A 23,748-nucleotide genomic window follows, 5' to 3' on the forward strand; every position below is an offset into this window, starting at 1 on the left:
AATGTGGACGTTGGCTCGCCTTCAACCACTTCTGCAGGGGAGCGGTGCCTGGCGTCCAGATACACACATTTATTCATAAATAATGAGGCTGGAAGCCACCACCTGGATTCTAATGCATTTATTGATACTTATTTTCATCAAACAATGTTAGTTCAAGTTCAGATGACTAGAAAAAGGCTGAGATGTTTGGACGATGTGCATCCTTGTAACTTACAGGGATGATCTGATCTTTTATCATAGCGGTCATTTTTAAGTTGCACAAACACCAAGCAAAGTATATTCCAAACATAAATTCACTTCCGTGTTAATCGCTCGGTATGATGTGCTGAGTTACTACATGGCTGTAAATGCCTACAGAGTTTAGTAGAAAAGCCAAGGCAACGAGGAATCTTGTCCTCTTTCTACTGGATAGTGTTACTGGGACTCTCAGAGGTGCGTGTCAGCAATTGGTATCCTTCTGAGCTCTACAATCTGGGAGTCAGTCAAGGTGCCTCCCTCCTGGCTTCCTTGACCAGATTCATTGTCACTGACACTGAGACCAGCACCTGGAATAAAAAAGAATAAACACATAAACACAGACCATTAGCGTAATAAATTATTAATAACTTATTAAGTTATATCAATGTAAAAGTGTGGGGAGCATTGAGTATCAAGTTATATTAAACCAATACATCTTATTTCTATATTAGTGAAATTCCAGCCTATTTATCTGGAATAAATAACAAATAACTTGAAATTACGTTACACTTTAACTTGACCTGATTTTGGACTTTGGTAGCTTTTAAAAGTAGAAGTCAATTCTTTTTGTTTTTCTTTTTTGTTTTTATTGTCTTGTTTTTGTTTATCCTGAGATAGGGGTTCTCTGTATAACAGCCCTGCTATCCTGGACTCGATTTGTAGACCAAGCTGGCCTTGAACTCAGAGAGAGATGCCTGCCTCTGCTTCCTGAATATTAGGATTAAAAGCATGCGTCACCGTGCCTGGTGTAGGAATTGATTTAGAAAGATATTACTTCTGGTTCCTCATGTTTTTGTTTTGTTCTGAAACAGTGTCTTATTCTGTAGCCCAGGCTGGCCTTAAACTCACAGCAAACCTCCTGCCCCGGGCTGGGTGCTGAGTGAGCTGCCACACTTGGCTTTCTCTATCTGTTTTCCTGTTGACATGTGATGGGCAGGTAAATATATATAATAGAGAATGAGACTTCTCAACTAAGGGCTTACCAACATAGAGAATCAGGTGATCTAGTAGACTTACTCATCAATAGCGTACCAACCCTTTGAATTCCACTGGGTCCCATAGCCCCTTGGGAGATGCTAAGTGTTGTCCCTTAGTCTGAGAAGAAAGGCCGACTTGTAGGGAGGAGGTCATGTGGTGTACCTATCACTGCTCCAAGGCAATTGGGACTGAAGACTGACTCCAAAGCAAAGGCCTGTAAATAGCAGTGTCAAAACATTCTCCCTGGAAACTCGGGACGCTAGCTGTATGAAACACTCCTTTTTCTAGCAATACTTTTTCCTCAAAATGCAAAATAATTTAAAATTATACTAGGTCAATACTTGTTCTTTTCTTCAGTATGTGGAGACTGTAATAACTCTTTCTTTTTCTACACACACACACACACACACACACACACACACACACACACACACACTCAGTGAGAAAGAGAATGCAGATGTGGTCGCAGAGTTTGCTAGTCCCAATTACCAGGCAACAGTTCCCAGTGCTTCCTCCCTGATGGCCATTCAGCTTTGCAGAATGGAATTCAAGTAAGAAGCCAGTGGCAGAGGTAGGACTAAGTCCTTCTCTGTGAGGAAAGTAATTCTGTGGGTAGCTATGGGTTATTCTTAGCTTTAGCATAGCATGTGTGGAGAAAAAACCCAGAATCTATGGCAACTCCTAGCTAAGCCCTACCTCCCCTGAGCTTGTCTGTCATTCCTTCTGCCTCATTCTTTCCTGTGTCTATATCACTCTTCCCAAGTTATCATTTTCTGTTTCCCTACTGTCTGTGTCTAGATGTTATTCCTTCATGAGGCTGCCTGTGCTTTTCCTATGAAGATCAGTTCAGGTGCTGCCTTTAATTTCTGGCCTGTATTGCATCCTTCCCGTTGTTCTGGCTCACGCTCATACAAGTACTTGGTGCACTATGGGCGTTTGGTCTATCTTTATGATGTGTATTCTGAAACCAGGCTTTGAGTCCACCTGCGTCACCTTGGACCTCTTGGTGCAGAACTAGTGAGATTCACTAGCATCCTTTTCAGAGATTTCTCAAAAGAGGGAACACAGAATGGCTGAGAAACACTTTAAAATGGGATAAATATCCTTGTTCTTCAGGGAAATACAAGTGAAACTACTGTGATATTTCATCTTATCCCAGCAACTGTTGCCAGGATCAATAAATCAAATGACAGCCAATGCTGGCAATAATGCAGGGATGGGGGACACTTACTCATTTGTGGCAGGAGGAAAGATTGGTACAGTCACTGGAAATCAATGTTTAGGTTTCTTAGGAAGCTAGGAATCTACCTCACAATCCAACTCTTGGGCATATACCCAACAGACTATACTTCTTACAACAATGTTCTTTACTCAATCCGTGTTCATTCTTGCTCTATTCATAATAACCCAAAACTAGAAACAGACTGTATATCCATTAGCTGATGGATGGCTAATGAAAATATGGTGCAGATATATAGTAGAATATTAGTCTACTGTTAAGAAAAGTGAACTATGGAATTTGAATGTAAATGGAGGGAGCTAGAATTCATCATTATGAGTGAGGTAACCCAGACTATAAAAGACACATATTGGATGTTTTCTCTTATATGTGGATATTCGCTTTCAAGCTTCTGATAGGTGTTTTGGTCTGAATGAGCATAGATGTTAGGTAGTTAGCAAGCAACCAGTGGGGAGGACAGCATCTTCTAAGAAACGATGTAGTGGCTGGTTTTGTGTGTCATCTTGACACAGCTAGAATTATCACAGAGAAAGGAGCCTCCCTTGAGAAAATGCCTTCCTGAGATCCAGCTGTAAGGCATTTTCTCAACTAGTGATCAAGGGTGGGAGGACCCACTGTGGATGGTGCCATCCTTGGGCTGGTGGACCTGGGTTCTATAAAAAAGCAAGCTGAGTAAGCCAGGAGAAGTAAGCCAGTCAGTAACATTCCTCCATGGCCTCTGCATCAGCTCCTGCTTCCTGACCTGCTTGGGTTCCAGTCCTGGCTTTCTTTGGTGATGAACAGCAATGTGGAAGTGTAAGCTGAATAAACCCTTTCCTCCCCAACTTGCTTCTTGGTCATGATGTTTTGTGCAGGAATAGAAACCCTAAGACAAACTGGTTCCAGGAGTTGGGTATTCCTGTGACAATCTGACCATGTTTTGGGGAAGACTGTGGAAGGACTTTGGAACTTTGAGCTAGAAGAGCCATTGGGATGTTGAGAGCTCTGTGGGATGTTCTATATGAGTTTGGAAGATAATGTTAAGAACAGTGCAGAAGATGGAGGCCTGGCTTGTGAAATTTCAGAGGAAGATTAAAGACTCAACAGGGTTGTTGCTATTTTGATTGTGAAGTTTCTGTGGTTTTGGTTAGGTGGGGCTGAAGAATCAGCTGTGATTAACAAGATATCAGAACTACTAAAGGGAAACCTTTGCATTACTGGGATGATTAATGCTGGTGAGCTGGAACTAAGAAATTAGCAGTGATTAGGAATAGATCAGCATTACTAAGGTGAACTTTTCTGGGAAGTGTTTCCTTAGAGCACAGAGAAGCTGTGTTCCAGAGGTAGCCACAGTTGTACCTCAAATTGGCAGCCAGACTTGGTAATGTGTAAAAGTCACCTAGATGGTACTGGTTTTGAAACACAAAGGAGTAGCAGCGGATGCTTGGCTCTGTGAGAGGCCAGGAGAGTTGACTGGTGAAGTTGAGGTTAGCAACATGCAAAGAAAACCTATGAGAATCTATCTGTGAAAGTGCAGTCCAGATGCAGCAGAAGACAGCAGTGTTTTGGAGATGCCAGTACCATGAGTTGACCACCAAGAGCAGCCGCGGCAGTGGAGAACAGGCAGCTGGAGCCTAGAAGACAAGGTGTGTGCTACAAAGGGCAGAACTGGAGAAGTGACCTTGCAGAAGCTCAGAAGTTGGTGAGGTACAAGTTTTATGGGTACAACCTATTATGTTTTAAAAATTAGATTTATGGTCTACTCCATGAGATGGAGCCCATACCTACCTAATACTATGAAAGTGGTCAAAGCCTGGATACTATATGGGCTATAGTGCCTATAGGGAAACCTTCTACTAAAGGAATTCCCATTTCCTTGCAGTAGATGGGAATTGACAGATACCCACACCTAGACAATGTGCAAAGCAGGGGAGACTTTGAGATCCACAGCCCTAAGTGGCTTTTCTTTATCAAGCCCTTCCTTTCAAAGCTCAGGAACTTATGTGAACAAGAAGACTGCAGGACCCAGAGGTGTTAGATGACTCCAAGGAAACTGCATTGTTCAGACACAACGGGGCTGATACTCACACATGAACTTCCAGAGACTGTGGCAGTTTGCCTAGGACCCAACAAGTTCAAACCAAACAAAATCTCAGCATGGAGAAGGGGAAGTAGCCACGAAGTGCTGTTCCTTACTAAGAACTACTCTCGATTTTCTGGGAAATAGGAAAGTAGTTTTCTCCAACAGAGTGTCACTGGGAGCATCAACCATATTCCAGGCCGGGCCCATGTCCAGGAGTAGCTGACCAACACAAACTCTGTGCTGTTGTGTGTTTGTTTTGCCTTATTGGTATTTTTGTTTCTTTCTAATTTGATTTTTTAAAAACATTTCTTTTTTTCAGAGAAACAGAGAGAAAGTGAGAGAATGCCTTCTTTCATTTTAGTTCTTGCTGTGACCCTCTGGAGTACTCTGAATTGTAGTGCTCTCTCAATCTCTATATAAACAGCTTCCTGCTTTAATCCACCACCTCAGTTGCTGTGAATTGGATGCCAAATTTATAGTCTCCTAAAACAATGCATATTAGTTATAAAAGAAAAAGACGTCTAACAAAAACCTTAAAATCTTTTCTTAAACTAAGAACTAGACTATTCACATAGACAATACACTTAAAAGTTTTAGTAATGTAATAATATTGAAATATTTATTATTCAACAACAAAATTTTATATTTTTTTCTCTTAACAAATCAAAAAGCAAAATAAGACAACTTGGGGTATATATTTCTGCACAAAAATCAAAATAAGGCAAAAGTGTAGGTCAGAGACACCAGATGCCAACACTGAGGTTTACCTCCAGGCTTTCAGAGAACAAAAGGTACAGACAGAAAGCTGGGGAGTCTGTTTAAGAAGAATCCCAGTGAACTCAACAGACAGAGGCCATTCTATAGAGAGAAGGTGATGGGAACAGGTTAATCTGGGCAAGAAGGAGGTGAATGGGTGAGAGAACTTCTCAGCAAGGGACCAACTAGAGAGAAATGGCAAGAGCCCTACACTTAGCATCAAGGAAAGCCAGGCAGAATGATCTAACAAGTACCAACTCTTAATGGTGTTTTTTTGTCTGCCTGAAAAGTATTTTAGTCTTAATACTTCAAGAATTCAGGAAAAACTCAATGACTGTGGTAGAGAGAATGGGCAGCCACAAAACCCTACAAGAAACAATGTAGATGAATCTCATGTGTCCCATCTTCCCAGTACATTACTGTGCATAGTTAAGAAGAGGGTGATGCTTATTTTGTTTTACAGAGTCAGGTGTTGGGTGAAGATCTGACTTATCCTGGGGAGGGGTGTCATATCATACCATAGGACAGCCGAAGAATGGAGATACCATTCAATCTTGTGATCCGGTTTCACATACTGGCAAATATACATGGTTCTGAGTTATCAAACATAAAGGGTTCAACACTGTCTACAAAATAAATATGAAACTTGGCACAAATTTAAACCATCCTAACTTCTGTATCATGTGATAATCATGGTGCAATCAGCAATCAGGCGGTAGCAAACTAAAGTATGAATATCCTCATATTCCCTTCCAAGTCCTACCAGTCTCTCACCCAAGTTCAAGTCTCAACCCACCGAGTCCAACTATTAATGCAAGTATATGCATGGGATATGACAACAGGATTTTCAAAAAGGGATACAATTGTTCATGTAAAGTAGACAGGCTGAAGGAGAAGGAAGAGGAATACAGGAAAAAGAAATCCAGTAAAATGGAATGCACATGCCACGAGGGCAGACTGGAGGGAGGAACTGGGAAGGAAGAGGTTTAACAAGAGGGAAAAGTGGAGATGCAGATAGAAAGTGTGTAATGGTATATACGTACAGCAAGCACATTTCTTTGTATTCCAACACCTTTGTTCCTTTAAAATCCTTATGTATGGCATCTCTACAGTTTTAATATTTGCTCAAAAATGTTAAAATGCTCTGTGAGTCAAGCAAAACACTTTGGAAGGCCGAGTCTCGACTACAGGTCAGTGATGCACCACTGCAGAAAGACAGCATGTGGGTGGCTCTTTTATTTGACCATCTCCTATGACAGAATGTGTCCTGGGGCTGATGTCTGGTTATTATAGTAGCCTTTCTAATTATAGGAATTGCCATTTTGATCTCTTAATATATTCTTTTTCCTAACAAGTTCAGAGAACTCGATGGCATGCTAAGCTAAATCTTGAAGCAAGTCATTCCATGCGTTCCTGGACCAAATGCACTCAGCAGTGGTTATAGAAATAGTTGACAGATCTAATTTAATTATGCCGAGGAATCCCCGTACTTCAGTGTGAGTGTCACAATCCAGTGACACTGTATACAGAGCCGGGACCTAATCTGCCCAGTAGACCTCTGTTCAGTCTCAACTTCTCAGTGTTTTATGTAGTTAGTCAGTCCAGTCTCCTTAAAACTCTTTTCTGTCTTTAGTTGTCTTTCCTATTTGCTCAAATTTCTCTGTGGGACCTTCTTCCCTTTTGACAGGTGCATTACCTGGTTTATATTTCTGTTTTCCATTCTTCCTCTAACTTCTCTCCAAATTCAAATTTAATAATTCCCCTTAGCTACCAACAAGATTCCTGCCCTGATGTATTCCAAATGTTATCTTCTACCTTGGTCCGTTGCTTGTGATTTTGAAACCTTATGAATATTCATGAGGAATGCTCTGCACTAAGGAAGCTCTGCACTGCTCACTCAGGTAAGAAGCCATTCTCCATCTGTCCTCAGTGCCTCCCTGAGCTCTCTGTCTTCTTTCCCTTTCCCATGGGAGATCTTAGCCGCTCACCCTGGCCTGCTCTGATCCATTGCCATCCCTTCCTGATAATTTACTCTTTATACTTTTGTAAATTTGCCTCAAAAACCCTCCATGATCAACTATAAATGCCCCACAATTTATGACTGGCAAGCATCATGCTAACAGTGTGCTAAACAGAGCAGAGGTTCTGCACTCCCTAAAGGAAACTGTCACTAAATAGATTCCGGAAATGCAAGGTTAAATTCAGTAAACTGGGTCTTTTAACACTGTGAAAATAACATTTGAACTGTCAATCTATAGTTTCCTCAATACACCCAGGCAGGGGACCCCTGGAGGAATGACTACAAAGGTTCATCTGCAGGATTACACTGCTGTGTTGCCAACAGTACAAGCAGAGTGTCTGACAGGGTGTAACAGGCTACTTGGCCCACTGTTTCTACCCCACCCCAATGCTGTTCTTCACGAACAAGCATTGCACACTGTTAAGACTGAGAGTTTTATTTAGACGTTTCAATGTGTAGAGTCCCTCCTCTGTTTTTATTTAAACCCTACATGTTCTTCAGCTGAGATGGATTTCCTTCCTTGATCCCCAAACTCTCTAACTTCCTCCCTTCTTTAACTCTCGTGCCCATTCCTCCCCAGCAGTCCCAGATTTCATGCTTTTATCCATCCAATCGTTCATGATTAGAAAGTTCCCCCCAGGCCTGTGACATCACCACCAGTTGAGTTCTTATTCCTGTCAGTAGAATGTGTCACTTCTCAAGAGGGCTTGGGGGCTGTGTGGCATTCTAGGTATGAGAACAGGGAGACACCAGGATGCAGTGACCTGCTTTGCGGACTCACGATTTCTTAATTATGAGATACCCCATTAGATAACAGGGACTCATTCTGACCTAGTCAGTGATGTAATTCACTGGTATTTTCAGAAACTGAGTGGGCACTGGGAGCTTAGAACTATGCGAAGTGGTACCAGATTTGAGGAAGCGGGTTGCTGGACAAGGACATCTTGACCCAGGGCCCTTCTGGTTGCCAAGCAGTGGGCATCTTTCCTCAGGCACTTCCTTGATGTTTCTACTTTGTCATTGGGCCTAAAAGCCATGGAAGCTGCTGACCACAGATTGAAACCTCTAAACTCATAAATGGAAAATAAACCATCTTCTCTTTGTTTGACTGGGGTATCCTCAAGAGTGGTGGAAAGTTTGTATCATTAGTGTGTGTGATCCAAATTGTATCCATCAGTGAGTTTTGCTTGGAGTGTGTGGCCTTCGGTCAGATTTCTTACTTTCTCCATTTCTGGGTGATGTGGTCCTGAGCTGGGGATCTTATTTCTCTAATGAATTACTCACTAGGGTGACAGATTGAGAAGAACTGAAACGTACCACTTACACACATGCAGCACACACACGTCAGTGAGATACAACATGTGATTTTGACACTTTGAGAACTGTAACACATACAATGTTCATTGCTTCTCAAAGTACCTGGAAAACATTTCTCATAAATGATATCCTTCTTTTCAGATCAGAACAAAATTCCTCAGTGAGTATCCTGATACTGAACTGAACTCCCTAAGATCTTTGTGTTCTAGCTGGGATTTAGGACACAGATATTTACATTTGTTAGAGTATGTTGTTTTCTTCCTTAGAAGCAAGTTATAAATTATTTTTAGGCTGTGTTGTATTTGATGTGACAACAAGATCTCTTCGGGTTTGACTGGGATCAGAACTGGGTCATGGGAAGGGAACTGTACCAAGGATGACAGTGCTTCTGCATGGGGACATAAAGTATCAATGCAGGACGGCCGCTTCTAAAGTCATGTGTGGGTCTCATACATACCAGTTTTTAATGCAAATATCAGGTCATCAAACTCCTGGGACTCTTCATCAGCTATCAGGGACCCCTGGCCATAGCCCCCAGAAGAAGGAAATGAGGCACCATTCTGGGGACTTGTCTTCAGATCAGGGCTGGCCTGGTTGGATTGTTGGAAGGACACTCTCTCCCAGTCAGATGGCACCTTTTGGGGAAAGAGTAGAAGGAAGGAATAATTGATAACAAGAATGAACGTATTCATCTGAAAGCCCAATTTTAATGAAATGTAGAAATACATTTCATTAAAATTTGTGAATGATCCATCGAGTTATTTTTATGGGTACGTGCGTTAAGTTTGTTCTCCATGGCATTACCTCTCTCCTTAGAGTTAGTATAGACTGATTTTTTTAAAAAACCATTTCTCAGCCACATGTAGATTGCTATGTTTCCATGCTGGAGGAGATAAAACCATTTCATTTTTGTTTCTGTAAAATGTATGTTAAGGAAGTTCAGAAGACACTCCAACTCTTAAAATATATTTTAAATAGAGTCGGTACACAAAGGACATACTGAATTAAAGGGAATATATCCAAATCCCTCCTTGCTTTTGATTAGACACTCAAACAGAGTTCTATCCTGAGATGATTAACCGTATTCCTGTTTTTCTAGGTTACTGGCAAACCAGGTTAGTGGAAAATTAGCCCTTAACCCTTCTCTCCTTGGCCTTCCCTGCTTCTGCTGGACTTTTACATGTCTCCCACAGTCTCTCCTCAACAGCTGGATCAGGGCCAATTTGGAGCCTCCGAGGAATGCAGACAGACTGTGAGCTATGCGGTTGTGCATGCCCCAGAGGAACACTCAAGCTGTGGCTCCAGCCCAGAAACAGGCGGGCACAGCTGCTGCCTTCTGATGCAAGGTATGCCAAGACACTGCAGGGACACCTCATACAGTGAGAAGTAAACCAGGGACCTTAGAGATAAACTTGAGCGAAGACAGAAGGTGAAACCTCAAGATGATTGTCACTAAAAATTCAAACATCTAGAACTTTCTTCAGTAACATAAATGCTTCCTATCTGAGTTCTCCGATACAGCAGCTTCTGAGCACTCTTGTCCACGAAACACTTACAGTGAGGTTGACATACTAGATCTGTAATGTTAGTTACTTGAATTCAGCCACACGTAGCTGAAAGACAGTTCATAAAACAAGTCAGATGGAAACAGATGTTAAATTGGTAACCAAAGGAACAATGGATCTCAAAATATTCTTGTTGGTTTATCGTTATGATAAAATAACTCAGTTTTAAAAACGTTCAGCATATAAACATAATGCTAACTTTCGATATATTTTCAAAGTAATAAAGACATGAATATTATTTTAATTTTGTGTGTTTTGCCTGTTGGCATGTGTGTGCACCGTATGTAGGTCTGGTTCCTACAGAGGCCAGACGACAACACTGGATTCCAGGGTCTCAAATTATAAACGGTTATGAGTCACCAGGTAGATGCTGGGAACTGAAACCTGGTTATCTGTAGGAGCGGATGTGCTTTAACTGCGGGGTCACCTCTCTGTCTCTGGCATATCTCAACTTTTAAATACCCTTCTTAACTCATCCATATTATCGCTAAAATATATTCTTTTAAATCAAAATCCTTTCTTTTCTCCTATCGCCCTGACAACCACTTATCTACTTCACGCTTACCCATTGTGAGTTGATAATTCTTTATATTATAATTTTCTCATTCAAATCAAAAGGCTATACACAGTAATGACATTGTGATCATTTGCTTAAATTTTAGATTGATGGGAAAGAGATTACATCCTACAGGCAAACAAGACAAAACGTGTTGCTGGGAAGAAAGGTTATCTGTCTGTCTTCATCACTTATTTCTTTCTGTCTGCCTATTACAACTCTTTGCTCTTTTCATTAATCAGTTAACTTTAAATCCTGGCTACAGCTTTCCATACCTCCTCTTCTCTCCCTGCCCTCACTCTCTTTCCTACTCTGAGAAAGGAAGGAAGGCCTCCCATGGATATCAACCCACCTTGGCCTATCAACCTGCAGTAGGACTAGGCTCATCTTATATTGTGTTTAGACAAGGCAACCCAGTTAGGGGAAAGGGAGCCAAAGGCAGCCAACAAAGTCAGATAAGCCCCTTCTCTATTAGGAGTCCCACGTGAAGACCAAACGATATCTCTGTTACATATATGTAAGAAACCTAAGTCTGCTGTCTGGTTGGTGGTTTAGTCTCAGTGAGCCTCGATGGGCTTCCGTTAGTTGGTTCTGTGGGTTTTCTCGACCCTCTGACTCCCCTCTAGCTCCTTCCTTCTCCTCTTCTACCAGATTCCCTGAGCTCTGCCTCATGTTTATCTGGTGGGTCTCTGTATCCACCAGAATGGCTAAGATCAAACACTCAGGCAACAGCTTGTACTGGATGTTTAACAAGGGGACCCTCCTCCATTGCTGGTGGGAGTACAAACTTGTACAACCACTTGGAAAATCAACTTTTCTGTTTCTCAGAAAATTGGGACCTCAAGGTACAGCTATACCACTCTTAGGCAAAAGATGCACCACCATTGCACGAGGATACTTTTATATATTTATAATTGTTTCAGCCAGAAACTGTAAACAACCTAGATGCCCCTCAACTGAAGAACTGATAGAGAACAAATGGTGCATTTACACAATAATATATTGTGCAACTATTAAAAACAATGACATCAAGAAAATTTCTGGCAAACAGATGGAACATTCACATCTCTATTTAGCACCTGTCTCAGAGTCACTTACGCATCATTGTCTATTTATCCGCCAAACATCCTGTCAATATCTCTTTGAAAAGGTAACACAAATACTCCTTTCCTTGCTTGCTTCTCTCATAAGGAATGGCACATTCCGGACCCGAACAGATCACTGCCTCTTCATAGATCTGTTCAGGTGTGCTTTTCGGTCTAAGTAGTGGCCCTTCGAATATGTCACCAAAAGGCAGGGGTGGAGGCATGTGAATCAGACGCAGGAAATCAGACTCGTATGGACAGAAAAGTATAGCCAGCAGTGAGAGGCAGATTTTATGGAGAAAATCCTGCCTAGATTTTCCAGGAGTGCCGCAGAAGCAGTCTCCGAGCCTGTTTCAGGATGCTCGGCTGTCTGACATCGGAAAGAGTCCCTGCTTGTTTTCTTCTCTTTGTTGGGATTGAAGAAGTGTCCAATCAGGCAAATAAAGACAGCAGTGTGTGTGAGTTTAGGTAGAATAGTATCTTACAAGAACATTTCTCAGACATATCGATATCTCTACCACATCCAATTAGGAGCTCTGGAGGTTTCTGATGGAAATGATACATTTGTTCTCTGATTTCTGAGTATAAACAGCTGGTCCAAATTGCTCAGAGGACAGGAAAAAACATAATTACTGTACCTCAAGTAATATTGCAGAGGGAAAAGGACTCAGGAGGGCAGTCAGTAACTTCTGTCTTACATGCAGAATGTGAGGGATGCTCAGGAGGTGGAGGAGGAAATTCAGAGGTGGGGGTGGGGAACACACCTCTTCCATGGCATTGATGAGGTTCTGGGTAGACTTGGTAATCTCTCCAGCTGGTGGCACTCCGCTCCCAGGGGTAAAGAAGGCTGTGCTGGGTCCTGGGTGACCATTCATTTCCACAGTATAGCTGGCCTTCATAGGGCAACACGTTTGGTTGTGTAAAATGAAATAAACCACAAAAACATAAAGTCCCTATAAAAAGGAAAAAAAAAAAAAAAAAAAAAAAAAAACATTAGTGAGTTTGTCAAAGGGCAGTCTGGCCAGAGCAGCTGAAGCGTAAACACAGCATCAAGTGTATGTGAGCATCTCCAGGAGGCTCCAGGCTTACCCAAATCCAGGAGTGACTGAGTATGCTAGCAGCCAGGGAAGGAGAGGTCACTGCCAATTCAAAGTCACTAAATGCCCATCAGTGCTGCTTAGGAAGTGTGGGCCCTCCCTACTCATTTTTCTTAATATGTAAGTAACTCTGTGCCTTCCTAACACATGGAAACAAATCATAGAGATTAATTAATGAACATCTAGAAAGCAAGCAACTTGTCCTCTAAAAAGTGACTGTTTTTCTTCATCTTGATGTCTAATTAGCGGAGGTGGCATCCGCTCACCTGACCCCCATGCACATGTCGCCTGTGGACCTTACCACTCACTGCACAGGGAGCTCTGCCGACCTCGTAACCGTAGCCGGGCTTCTCCATTTGTTACACAAGAGCAACAGAGCTGCCACGTGTATTCTTCAAAAGCTGTCAGCCCTTCAAATTCCTCTACCACACTCTGTGATAATTCCTCTGCGTCCATCACGGAGAGGTACTCTGCCTTTCATTACATCTTTTCCCTTCGTGTTTTCCACACGTGCCATGCTGCATGGCTGCTGTTCAAAGCCTGGTGCTTCTGACAGTTTCATTTGGACAGTAAGATAACCTTAAATTGTGGGGTCTCTTTTCTTTTACAGTTCTTTTACAGGCTTAAAATTTGAATGCAAGCAAGAATCTGATAAAGTTCTAAATCCACAGAGATAAAAGTAAAGACACCCAGATAATTAAAGAATAAATAGAATTAGCATATTTTTTTCCAGAAACATAAACAAGTGTTAGCATTTTGTAAAATTCAGAGTCCCCATGGTTTCTACCATCACTATGGTACTGAAGCAATAGAAATGATACCAGCCGGAAGTGTCTACTGGCCCGTGTCAATGACATGCTTCTTAGGACTCACCACAGCCCAGCAGTCAGCAGCAACGTTTACATACACGGCTGTCTCTGGGGGACCGTGAGAGTCAAGGTTCTCTGTACTGATTCCTCCTTGCTGGTCTCTATATCTAAGAGCATGCTTAAAGATCAATGGCGTGCATGATAAACTTAGAAAACTAAAGCAAACTCATTGCTGTAGCCATCCCGGAAGAGCAAGCAGAAGCACGCATTGATTTGATTTGGCCTTGCCTGTTCTTTTGGAGAGCACATTAATATTCCAAATGGTGTAGGCCCAGCAAGATAGTTTCGACTACACATGTTCCTGTGCATGTTAAAGAAACAGAGTCTTCCTGAAAACACCCGTGCTCATCCAACATTTTTTCTCATCCAACTAACTTTTCACATGACTGTGACCTAATTACATTGGCCACAGCAATAGACAAAACAGGAAAAAAAAAGTAAAGTGTCAGCTTTAAACGTTGAGCAAATGTTCCTGATTTATTTCGGGGTCACTGTAAGTGTTGAGATGTGTGAGGTTAAAAGCTGGATAAGGAAACAAACCCCGTGCTTTAAAAGCCATCTCTCAGGACCATCTGTTAGAGCTCTGCAGTCTCTCCGCTTGTTTTCATCCAGAGCCTTTCGTGTGCCAGGAAGCGTTCTGCCTGCTGAACATAGCTACACTCGAAAACTGCACTGTTTTTCCTCTGAAACGCACACGGCAAAGCTTTCTGGGACTTTTAGATGTGCCCCAGGAAACACAGACGTGGTTAAAATAAAAAGAAAAGGATCTTTATATGCAGACCAGGCTTAAGTGGACTCTTGCTTTGGTGTAGGCCAAGCTGTGCAAATATAGAAAGGGTGCTTGCTTTATCCAAAGTACTCAGGTGTGGATGTTTCTGACCTCACAGTAAAAACAAGTTCCCCGTCCAAGTACTGCACGCTGTGTGCAAGGCCCCGCTACAGTGCTGTGTGCAGCAAGTTCAACAGAGCACCTTGATCCTCACTTTGTAGAGTGCTGCCTGCTCACAGTCTGTCCTGCCAGTCCCTGCGATGCAGGGGAAGCGAGTGTATGGCTGCTGCTCTCACACTGCACACAAATAAAACAGTACCTGACTCCTGCCAAGCGTCGGGTTTATACACACCCGCTCTCTATACTTCCTGCTTTTTACAGATGCCAGGCTTACAGGGAAGCTAATTGTGTCTGTGGGTTGCTGTTCTGATTATTCTCGTGGTCGTCCTATAATCATGAAAATGCCTTTAATTTATTTATAGCTGGATTGACTATAAAATTAAGGTCTACCCTGTATTTCTTTTGATCCAGGAACATAAACTTATTAGTCGGTGTTCTGTGAGCCACAAGTGAAATCATCCATAGTCTAAAAGATTACACACGTTCATAACTATTTTTAAAAGAATTGTTTGCTTGCTTGTTATTAGCTGGTTTGATACTATTTATTTGCCTACATGGATTTCTTTGCATCAAACCCATGCAGAAACCCACAGAGGCTCTTGGAACCGGAGTCATCGGGGTTGAGTAGCCTTGTGGGTGGGTGGGTGGGGGCAACCACAGTTCTAACCACTGAGGCAGGTCTCTAGCCTGCTCTGGAGCAGGCAAAGGGAGTGCAGCTGTTCTGTCCTGATGTCTGTCAGCCCCCTGCTTCAGTTCACAAGTTTAACAAGGAGAGGCAGAACTGGTTAGAACAGGAGGTGGGACGTGGCTTGGCTGTACTGGACCCTCTCCTGAGATCTTTCTCCAGTTTCATCAAGCTCTGAGGGTTCCTGTCTCAGCGACACCCCAGGCCTGCCACTGCTGCCCTCAGACATGGGGCAGGACAAAGCGGCATCATCAGAGTTAAGCTCTTAAGCTAGGACATTTGGTATTTCAAAGAAATCCGTCCAATCGAAACTTCTTAGAAAAGAAATGCTCAGTGCTCCTAGTTATGCTATCTGTTTGTTTATAATATAGTCTCTGGCTCAAAGGCAGGACTCAAGAAGTAATTAATAAACCAGAGGCCATGGTTCTAAACCGCCATTGGCAGGCAGGAGTGGGAAGGGCTAAGGACAGAGGGTGTGTGTTTCTCACACTGACCAATTCAGCAGTGGTTGGGTAAGATTCTTCTCCAGGGCAGTGCTTTCCAGCTCATGTGCATGCACAGACCCCGTCTTCCTGGGGGAAGGAACACGCAGTCAGGGGTTGGGGTGGGGTCCCGGGCTCCTCTGGTGGGTGTCTCCTGGGAGCTGCTGCTTTGAACTAAGCTTCCTGTCTCTGGGCCTTCTACTGGGCCAGGTTTGTTCCTTTCTGTGGTTACTTTTCCACAAAGGCTTTCTGCTTTTGCTCTTCCCTTGGCAAACAGAGGAAGCCACCAGGAGCCCTTCTTTCTGGTTTGGACTCACTCTAGGGTTCTGACCTGCTGGAGTTTGAATCACCAGTCACTTGGCAGCAAGAAAAATAGACTCTGGGCCAGTGACAAAATTAGAAAGACAAATACAGGGTTTACACACACACACACACACACACACACACACACAGAGCTTGTATGTTATAAATGCACCTATCTCTAGATATATGGATGGATGTCAAGGTGATATATGATTGGCGAGGTAGGTGGGAAAATGTAGGAAAATAGAAGAGGAACAGCGATTGAGGGGAAATCAAGATGGAGCTGGAGGAAGCAGACCTGAATGACCGTAATTGGCAATAGGTAGATATGAATATTCTTAAGGGATTCTATAGGTCTTTTATCTCATATAGTAGGGCAGTTTGTATCTTTGTCCATTTGATGTAATCTTATTGTGTAAAGGGTTTGTGGATTGAGAGTTTGATATATAAACCTGTATGAAAAGCTATCGGGCCCTAGAGTCATGTTTGTGCCGGGCGGAGTGGACCGTCTGGGAAGGGAATCTCGTGGGGAGTGTAGCTCTCTCAACCATATGACAAAGTTCATGTGCTGGGCTCCACACTAGAGTGCAGTCTTCAGAGTGAGACTGCAGGGGGCCGATAAAGAGATAAACCTAATTTAATATTTATGCAACATAGATATGAAAGAATAATAGAGTGCGATTGGGGAGGACACTAGAGGATCTGGAACAAGAAGAAAGGTAGAAATTATAAAAATAAATACAGTGCTCAGGTATAATATTCTCAAACTGTTAGGTCCCAGAAGCCCGTTCTTTACTAACAGGAGGCAGAAGGGAAGTGAAACCAAAGGGGGAAGGGAGTGGGAGGAACTGACCGGAGAGGGGAAAGTAAGACTGTAGTCGAGATAACTGTGTGAGAAAAGAATGTGTTGCGAAGACATGATAAAATTACAAACTATACATTCAAATTTTGGTATAAGCACTTTTTATCTTCATCACCATGGGGTTTCTCTGGAACTCATGCTGTAGACCAGGCTGGCCTCGAACTCTGAGATCCATCTGTTTCCGGTTCCTGAGTGCTGGGATGAAAGGCATGCACCGTCACTGCCTGGCTTATTAACCGTTGCTAATTATACAAATTTCGGGGTGTGACATCTCCATATTCTCACCTGTTTGCTCTCATTCCTTCTATTTTCTCTCGCCTGCTCTACTCCTGCCCACAGCTATACCTGTGTACCATCCACAGCCAGAACAGAACGTCCCTTGGAACTGGAGTTACAGACAGTTGTGACCCACCGTGCAGGAATTAAACCCAGGTCTTCTGGAAGAGCAGCCGGTCACTGTTCTTAATGACAGTCTTTCCAGAATGCTTATAAAAGTTTGGGGATGGTTTTTCCTGAGACAGTGTGGTGGTCTGAATGGGGATGGCCATCAAAGGCTCATATATTTTTAAGTTTTGGTTCCTGAGGAGGTGTGTCACTGTGGGTGGCCCTTCCGGTTCAAAGGCCCTGGGCCAGTCCATCCCCTTCTCTCCCTCAAAGCTGCAGATCAGAATATAAGCTCCTAGCTACTGCTCTAGCACCAGCCTGGTGGCTTGTCACTGTGCCCTACCATGATGACCGTGGACTCCTCTGAAAAAATCGAATGCTTTCTTTGATAAGCTTCCTTGGTCCTGCTGGCACTTCACAGTGTTCTAACAGTAACAAAGACAGCCAGGATCTTACTAAAAAGTCCAGGCTAGCCTGGAAATTTCTATGTAACCCAGCCTGGCCTCAATTACAGTCCTCCCAAGTCAGCCTCCAAAGTGCTGGGATTCCAGTCATCATGACTTCATCCTAAATCTTTTACACCTTCAAGTTGCTGTCTTGAAACCAAGGCCTTAAAAGTTAGGGTGCTGGTTCCTACTTAATCATTTCGTGGTGTAACCCCAACGAGGCTGCGGCAGGTAGCCTCAGAAGAGTGTCACTCAGCAGATGATTCGGGACACTGAGTGACCTGGTGCTGGTGGAGAGCAGTTGGCTGTGAAAGCAAACTAAATGGCTTACGTGATTGAAGTGAAAATATGTAACGTATTTTAAGTGCTAGACCGGAGGAGAGGGGAGCAAGTAGGGCGAGAGGCCTGCGTGTGGAAGACAGCTGCGTGGTGGAGATACCCAAGCTGTGAGGGGTGTGAGGAGTGTTTGTTGCTTTGCTTTTGGAAGCAATGGACAGACTAAAGAGCAGGGAGCTCAGGATGAAACAGCCAGAGGACACTCAGGAAGAATGACCAGAAAAGCAAGCGAGGAACTGCTAACTGGTCTAGCAAGTCGGAGCAGAAGGCAGCCACTGGTGTATGGCAGCAGCAAGAGTCTGTTCTGCTGGCCTGACAGACTTTGTGTTGTCAAAAACAGACACAGAGAACAAAGTAAAAGGGGGGTATCCTTTCAGGGGCAGAACACAGTGACCACAGAGAGGGTGACTAAAACACACAGCATCAGAAGTATCTTTAGGTGAGGAGTGTAGCCGGATCCCTGATCTTAGATCCTTCGGAGCCATACCTCAGCGGGCAGTTGTGGAGGGGCTTCATTCCTGTTAACCCTTCCAACTTTGGCCATTTCCTTTTCCTTGAAATGGAAAATGAAAGGCTGTATAGCCCCAAGTTCAAGTCCTTGAAACAGCTGAAGGGAAACACTGAGATCATACTCTGCTCTGTGCTGCAAGAGCCCTGTGGGTATGTCCCTTCCAGAAACTTCACCTCTTCTTTGATGGAAACGCCCTACATGGAATTGCTCAGTGTCTGGATTAGTGATTGATTCCTATCATATAAGCTGCTGAAGGCTGTAAGTCTGCTAAAGTCATACATGCCCTGGCTTTCTAAATCCTTTGTAAAGGAAAGGAATCATATAAATAAGCTTTAAAGAAATGGTTGATTTCCTTACACTCTGGCTAATTAAATATGAAGGATGACTTGCAGCTTTGCTGTTTAACCATTCCCATATGATTCAGTGGGAACACAGTGAAAACTGGAGCAGCTTCTTAACACAGCATGGATGCCACGGCAGGTTTAGGTCACAACCTGAAAGAAAAAGCCAGTTCAACTGGCTCATTCCAGATGCCACACTTGGAGATGCCATGTAAAATAAACAAAAACTTTCAGTTAATAATAACGTGAGGCTATTGTATTACAGGGATATTATTTGTTACAATCTTGAAATGTGAACATCTCATGACAGATTATTTAGGGACAAATAATGTACTACCTTTTTGTCCTAATTTTCTTATTAATGAAACAAAGAGTCTATAGATGCCTTGGAGAGTATTTACTAGCAGAACATGAAGAACTCGTACATATTTTCATTAAAAAATCTGAGGCAATCTAAGTTGATACTTACTGACAAGAAGGAAGAGGAGAAAAATACAGAGACCAAAAGGCTTTTTTAAATAGTAAATCTTAACACTGGAAAGGAAATATTCAATCTTGGCTCAAAACTACAATTTCTGTGCATTTGCTGAAACCCACTAATTATGCGAGGCTCATGTGTAAGCATAAAACAATAATAAATTAGTCAGAAGTTTGGATTTATAGCTGAGCAATTACTAGGGTGACCTTGGATTCTACCTCTCCTGTGACCACGCTGGTTTGCTTCTGATTCCTGGGTAGTACAGAGTCTAAGTTCCCCACAGGCTTATAAATGAGGTTCAGACTATGGTTATTTTAATTGGCTTTGATGGTTACCCCATCTACTCCTTTAACTGCCGGCCTGGCTACCTCCCCAGGGGTGTACCCCAGATATCTGCTGTTTCTCCTGGCTCCATCTCCTCTTGTGGCTGCTTCCTCTTTCCTCTTCTTGTCTCTTCCCCCCAACCAGGTCACTCCAAACCCACCTTCCTCTAAGCCCCCTAGTTACAGACTGTAGCCAGTTTTATTTAACCAGTGGTTTTAAATCAAGGAAAAAGGTTTGTGCAACAAAAGCTTGTTAACATGAGAAGTCACTCCTAGGCCTCCCCTTCAAGTACACAATTTAGCATTACAGCACAGAGCAACAGACCAAACCACACCATTCCTCAGTTGGTATGCTGAGCCAGCATCTTTCTTTATATTACTGCCCCCAACCCCCAACCTCACATCCCCTCACCAACCATATCAACATTAAGGACTTCATGGCAAACTTGCAATTGCTTACCCAGGGTCCAGCATTGACCATACTACCTCAGCTCATGCAGTACAACCATCAGATGTCCCCCCACCCCACTTTAAATGATAAAACAATCTCCGAAATCAATCTAGGAGTAGCTACCTCCTCATTTTCATTTCCAGACACACTTCCATTTGTTCCTGAGAGCAAAGACAGTTCGGGACAGTTGGAAACGGGGAGAAGTTAAATGTAGGAAAGATGGAGGAAGGAGAGTAGAGGCTGGGGAAAAGTGGGCTTTGGGAGTGAGGAGGTGAGGTTGGCCTGGGTTGGAAGTAGAATGTTTGAGCTAGAATTCGTGGATAGCAAGACTGGTACTCACAAGTTCAAAATAAGGAGATTAAAGGACACAGACAGTCCCATTTTGTACCTACTGGGTTTGCCTTTGGTGGGATATCCTGATATCGAGGATGTGCAACCACACGCAAAGATCTGCACCTGAGATTTGAATTTTAGGAATCATAAGTGTGTTGGTGTTGCTCTGGAGTGGGTTGCCATAAGAAGGTAATTAAATGCAACACACAAAACCCAAAGCTATACAGGGATAGAGAAATCAAAATTATCTAGAGTTCTTAAACACACTTGCGAGGGGACAAAAGTTAGGTATAAAGTAATATAATTTACAACTTTGAAAATTAGCATTATGCTGAACACGGAAGAGATTGGTCTTTTGCACATTATGCAGCAAGCTTCCTGAAGTCTATTCTATTGGTGACTAACACGTGTCCTCACATCCCTGTCCCTGCCCTGGTAGCACTGTCTTCTCTCTATGACCACGTCTTTCACAGTCTACATTAGTGAGACCACATCCCTTGACTCTGTGTCTGCCTTGTTTAATGTCTTCCAGCTCCTTTCACTGTAGCTGCAGATGACAAGGTTTCACTCTTTTTTACGGCTCAATAACACACCACCGTGGTGTCTGCCATTGTGTATACATGGCACAGTTTCCTTTTAAAAATGCTTTATTACCATATACCAATTATAGACTGCACTGGACTTCATGTCACACATTTTTATCATGTGCACTCCCCATTCACACCCACCACCCCCTTCCTCCCAGTACCCCACTTCTACTGTCAAATCTTATTTGTGTATAATCCAGCAAGCTTCACTAGCCCTGCTCACCGGAACATGGGTGAAGGTGTGTTCCCGGAGTGCAGGCACCTCCCAGTGGCTACACCACTGAAGAAAATGCCCGTCCATTTAGCTACTACCAACCACTCATTGCATATCAATCCTAGGGGAGGGGGGTTGGGGTGATGAGCCCCTCCCTTGAGAAGCTGTTGACTTGCCCGGTGTTTACACATTGCTTTTACCTGTTCACCAGCTAACGGCCACTTGGCATTGTCTCCATTTCTAGGCTTTTGTGAGTTGTGCAGAAACTGACATGCCTTTAGTAGTCTCTCCTACGCCTTTACTTCTTTTATTTCCTTATATTCGGTTCTGGGACTATATGGTAGTTTTCATTGTTTGAGGAGCCCCAGTACCTGTAACTGCACTCTCCAATGGCTGTACAAGTTTGTACTCACATCAGCACTATGCAAGAGGTTTCCTTTCAGCACATCCCATGAGCAGTTCCTACGTGTGGTATTGACGGTAGCCTTTCCTGCTGGGGTGAGGCTTTGTTTACATATCCTGAATCACTGGGGAGGTTGAATGGTCCATATGCCTGCTGGCCATTTGGGCATCTTTTGAGAAATGTCTACTTAGGTCTACTGCCTGTTTTCAAATAGTGAGTCGTTGTTACTACCTGCTATTTTGTATTGCAGTGCTCGGGCTTCTGAGTGTTTTAGTTGGTAAATATTTTCTTTTATACTATGTCTTTTCATTATCTTGATTGTTTCCTCTGCTATAGAGATTTTTTGTAATACATGTGAGAGCACATATGTGGAGGTCAGAGGAGAGCCTGGGTACCAGTCTTTACCATCTGCCTCGAAGCAAGGCATCTACCTTGTTCACTGATGCATAATCAGGCTAACTGGCCTACTCCAGGTTTAGCAAGAGATTTTGTCTAAAAGAAATAAGATGAAGAGTAACGTGGTATAAGATCTGATGTCCCCTGGCTTCATGTGCACATGCATCTGAACACACACAGCTACATCTCATACTCCACACACACATATACACACATGAAATTGCACAAAACCAAAACACTCACATAGCAAGGCTCGGTGAGAATGTTTTGTTGTTCCAATCAGCTTTCAAACGTAAGATGGAGAAACCTAAGAATGGCCCATATCTGTGCCGCCTCTGCGTGCCCGTCCCAGCAGCTAATAGTAAGGGCAGGCGTGGTGAAGAATCCCACAGGCAACTGGATCCTAAGAGTCGAGAGCTGACTGCTCACATTTGGAGAGGGGCTTAAGGACAGACAGTGCAGACGTACCTGCTGCCACTGAAGACAAGCCAACCCACAGCTGCACTTGCAAAGGACTTTCAAGTCTCCCTTGTCTTTCACCTCTGTTGTCAGCTTATATGACCTTCCAATGGCTGTCATGCTGTGGGTCACCAAAGCTAGCCTCTGCAGTTTGATAGACAGCCGGCAGCTACCCAAAACATGGAGTCTGAATGTCATCTCTATAGTTTCGGGTGAAAGCAACCAGAATGTTTGAGAGTGCACAGTATTTTGACTTCAGCACTGTGCCTCATGTTATCAACGTGGGCACCCGGTTTGGGATCTGGCTTTAAAAGGTAAAATGAAATGCTGTGCGTACATTCCCTTGGCTATCTGACTTTCCACTGGTATGCTGATGGATTTTTTTATTGGCAGATTCTTGGCCAGATTATGACTTTCATAAGTGTGCAGACATGGTACTGGGTCTGTAGGGCTGAGGGGACAATTAAGGTCAGCAATTCACCTTGTCACAGGATTCCAGCCCTTGACCCTTCTAGACAGAGCCAGTGTCAGACTGACTTTTTGATTTTTATGAGGTTAGAAATCAAATTTTGATGTGAAAATTCCTAGGTTGTTGATGTTCTTATGTTTAAGGACAATCTTTATACACTGTGCAAGCAGATTAGAGCAGATTGATAGGCAGTTTGTCAGCTGCTAGCTGGCAGTCTCTGGCTTTCCTAGCAGGCATCCCTCAGACACCACAAGGATCAAGGAAATGACATTCTCCCAATTTTGCCTTCTATAGATGTTCTACATTGGACTTTAAATTTTTTAAAGGAACAAAAAAGATGAGTTGTTTTTAAATTTCTTTGGCCCCCTTTTTTTGAGCCTGGAACCCACCCCAGCTCCCTGGGTGGCCTCAAATGAGCCACAAGATGTCAAGTCTTGTTTGTGGTAGATCTGAGGCAGGGGGAGGGAGAGGCTGGACTCTTGGCCTTGTTCTGAACTAGAACAGAACTTCAAACCTTCAGAAACGCAGCTTCAATGTACTTGTGCTTTACAGACAGGGACATGCTTGTGAATGTCAGGTCAGAACCAGCTGCGGAGCACAGAAGTGCATGTATA

General features: G+C 43.2%; 1 protein-coding gene across 1 annotated transcript in view; it reads right to left on the reverse strand.

Annotated features, from left to right (window-relative positions):
- Nucleotides 1-426: 426 nt before the first annotated feature.
- The window catches only part of ADGRV1 (adhesion G protein-coupled receptor V1), a gene marked incomplete at both ends in the record, with an annotated part of 447,718 nt that continues 424,396 nt past the window's right edge, over nt 427-23,748 (reverse strand). The window contains 3 exons of the mRNA XM_080925101.1: nt 427-545; nt 9,068-9,245; nt 12,581-12,769. Coding sequence (XP_080781227.1) covers nt 427-545; nt 9,068-9,245; nt 12,581-12,769 — 486 coding nt within the window. The remainder of the gene's footprint in view (nt 546-9,067; nt 9,246-12,580; nt 12,770-23,748) is intronic.

Source organism: Micromys minutus (genome assembly GCF_963924665.1).
Source record: "Micromys minutus genome assembly, chromosome: 11".
Classification (NCBI taxonomy): Eukaryota; Metazoa; Chordata; class Mammalia; order Rodentia; family Muridae; genus Micromys; species Micromys minutus.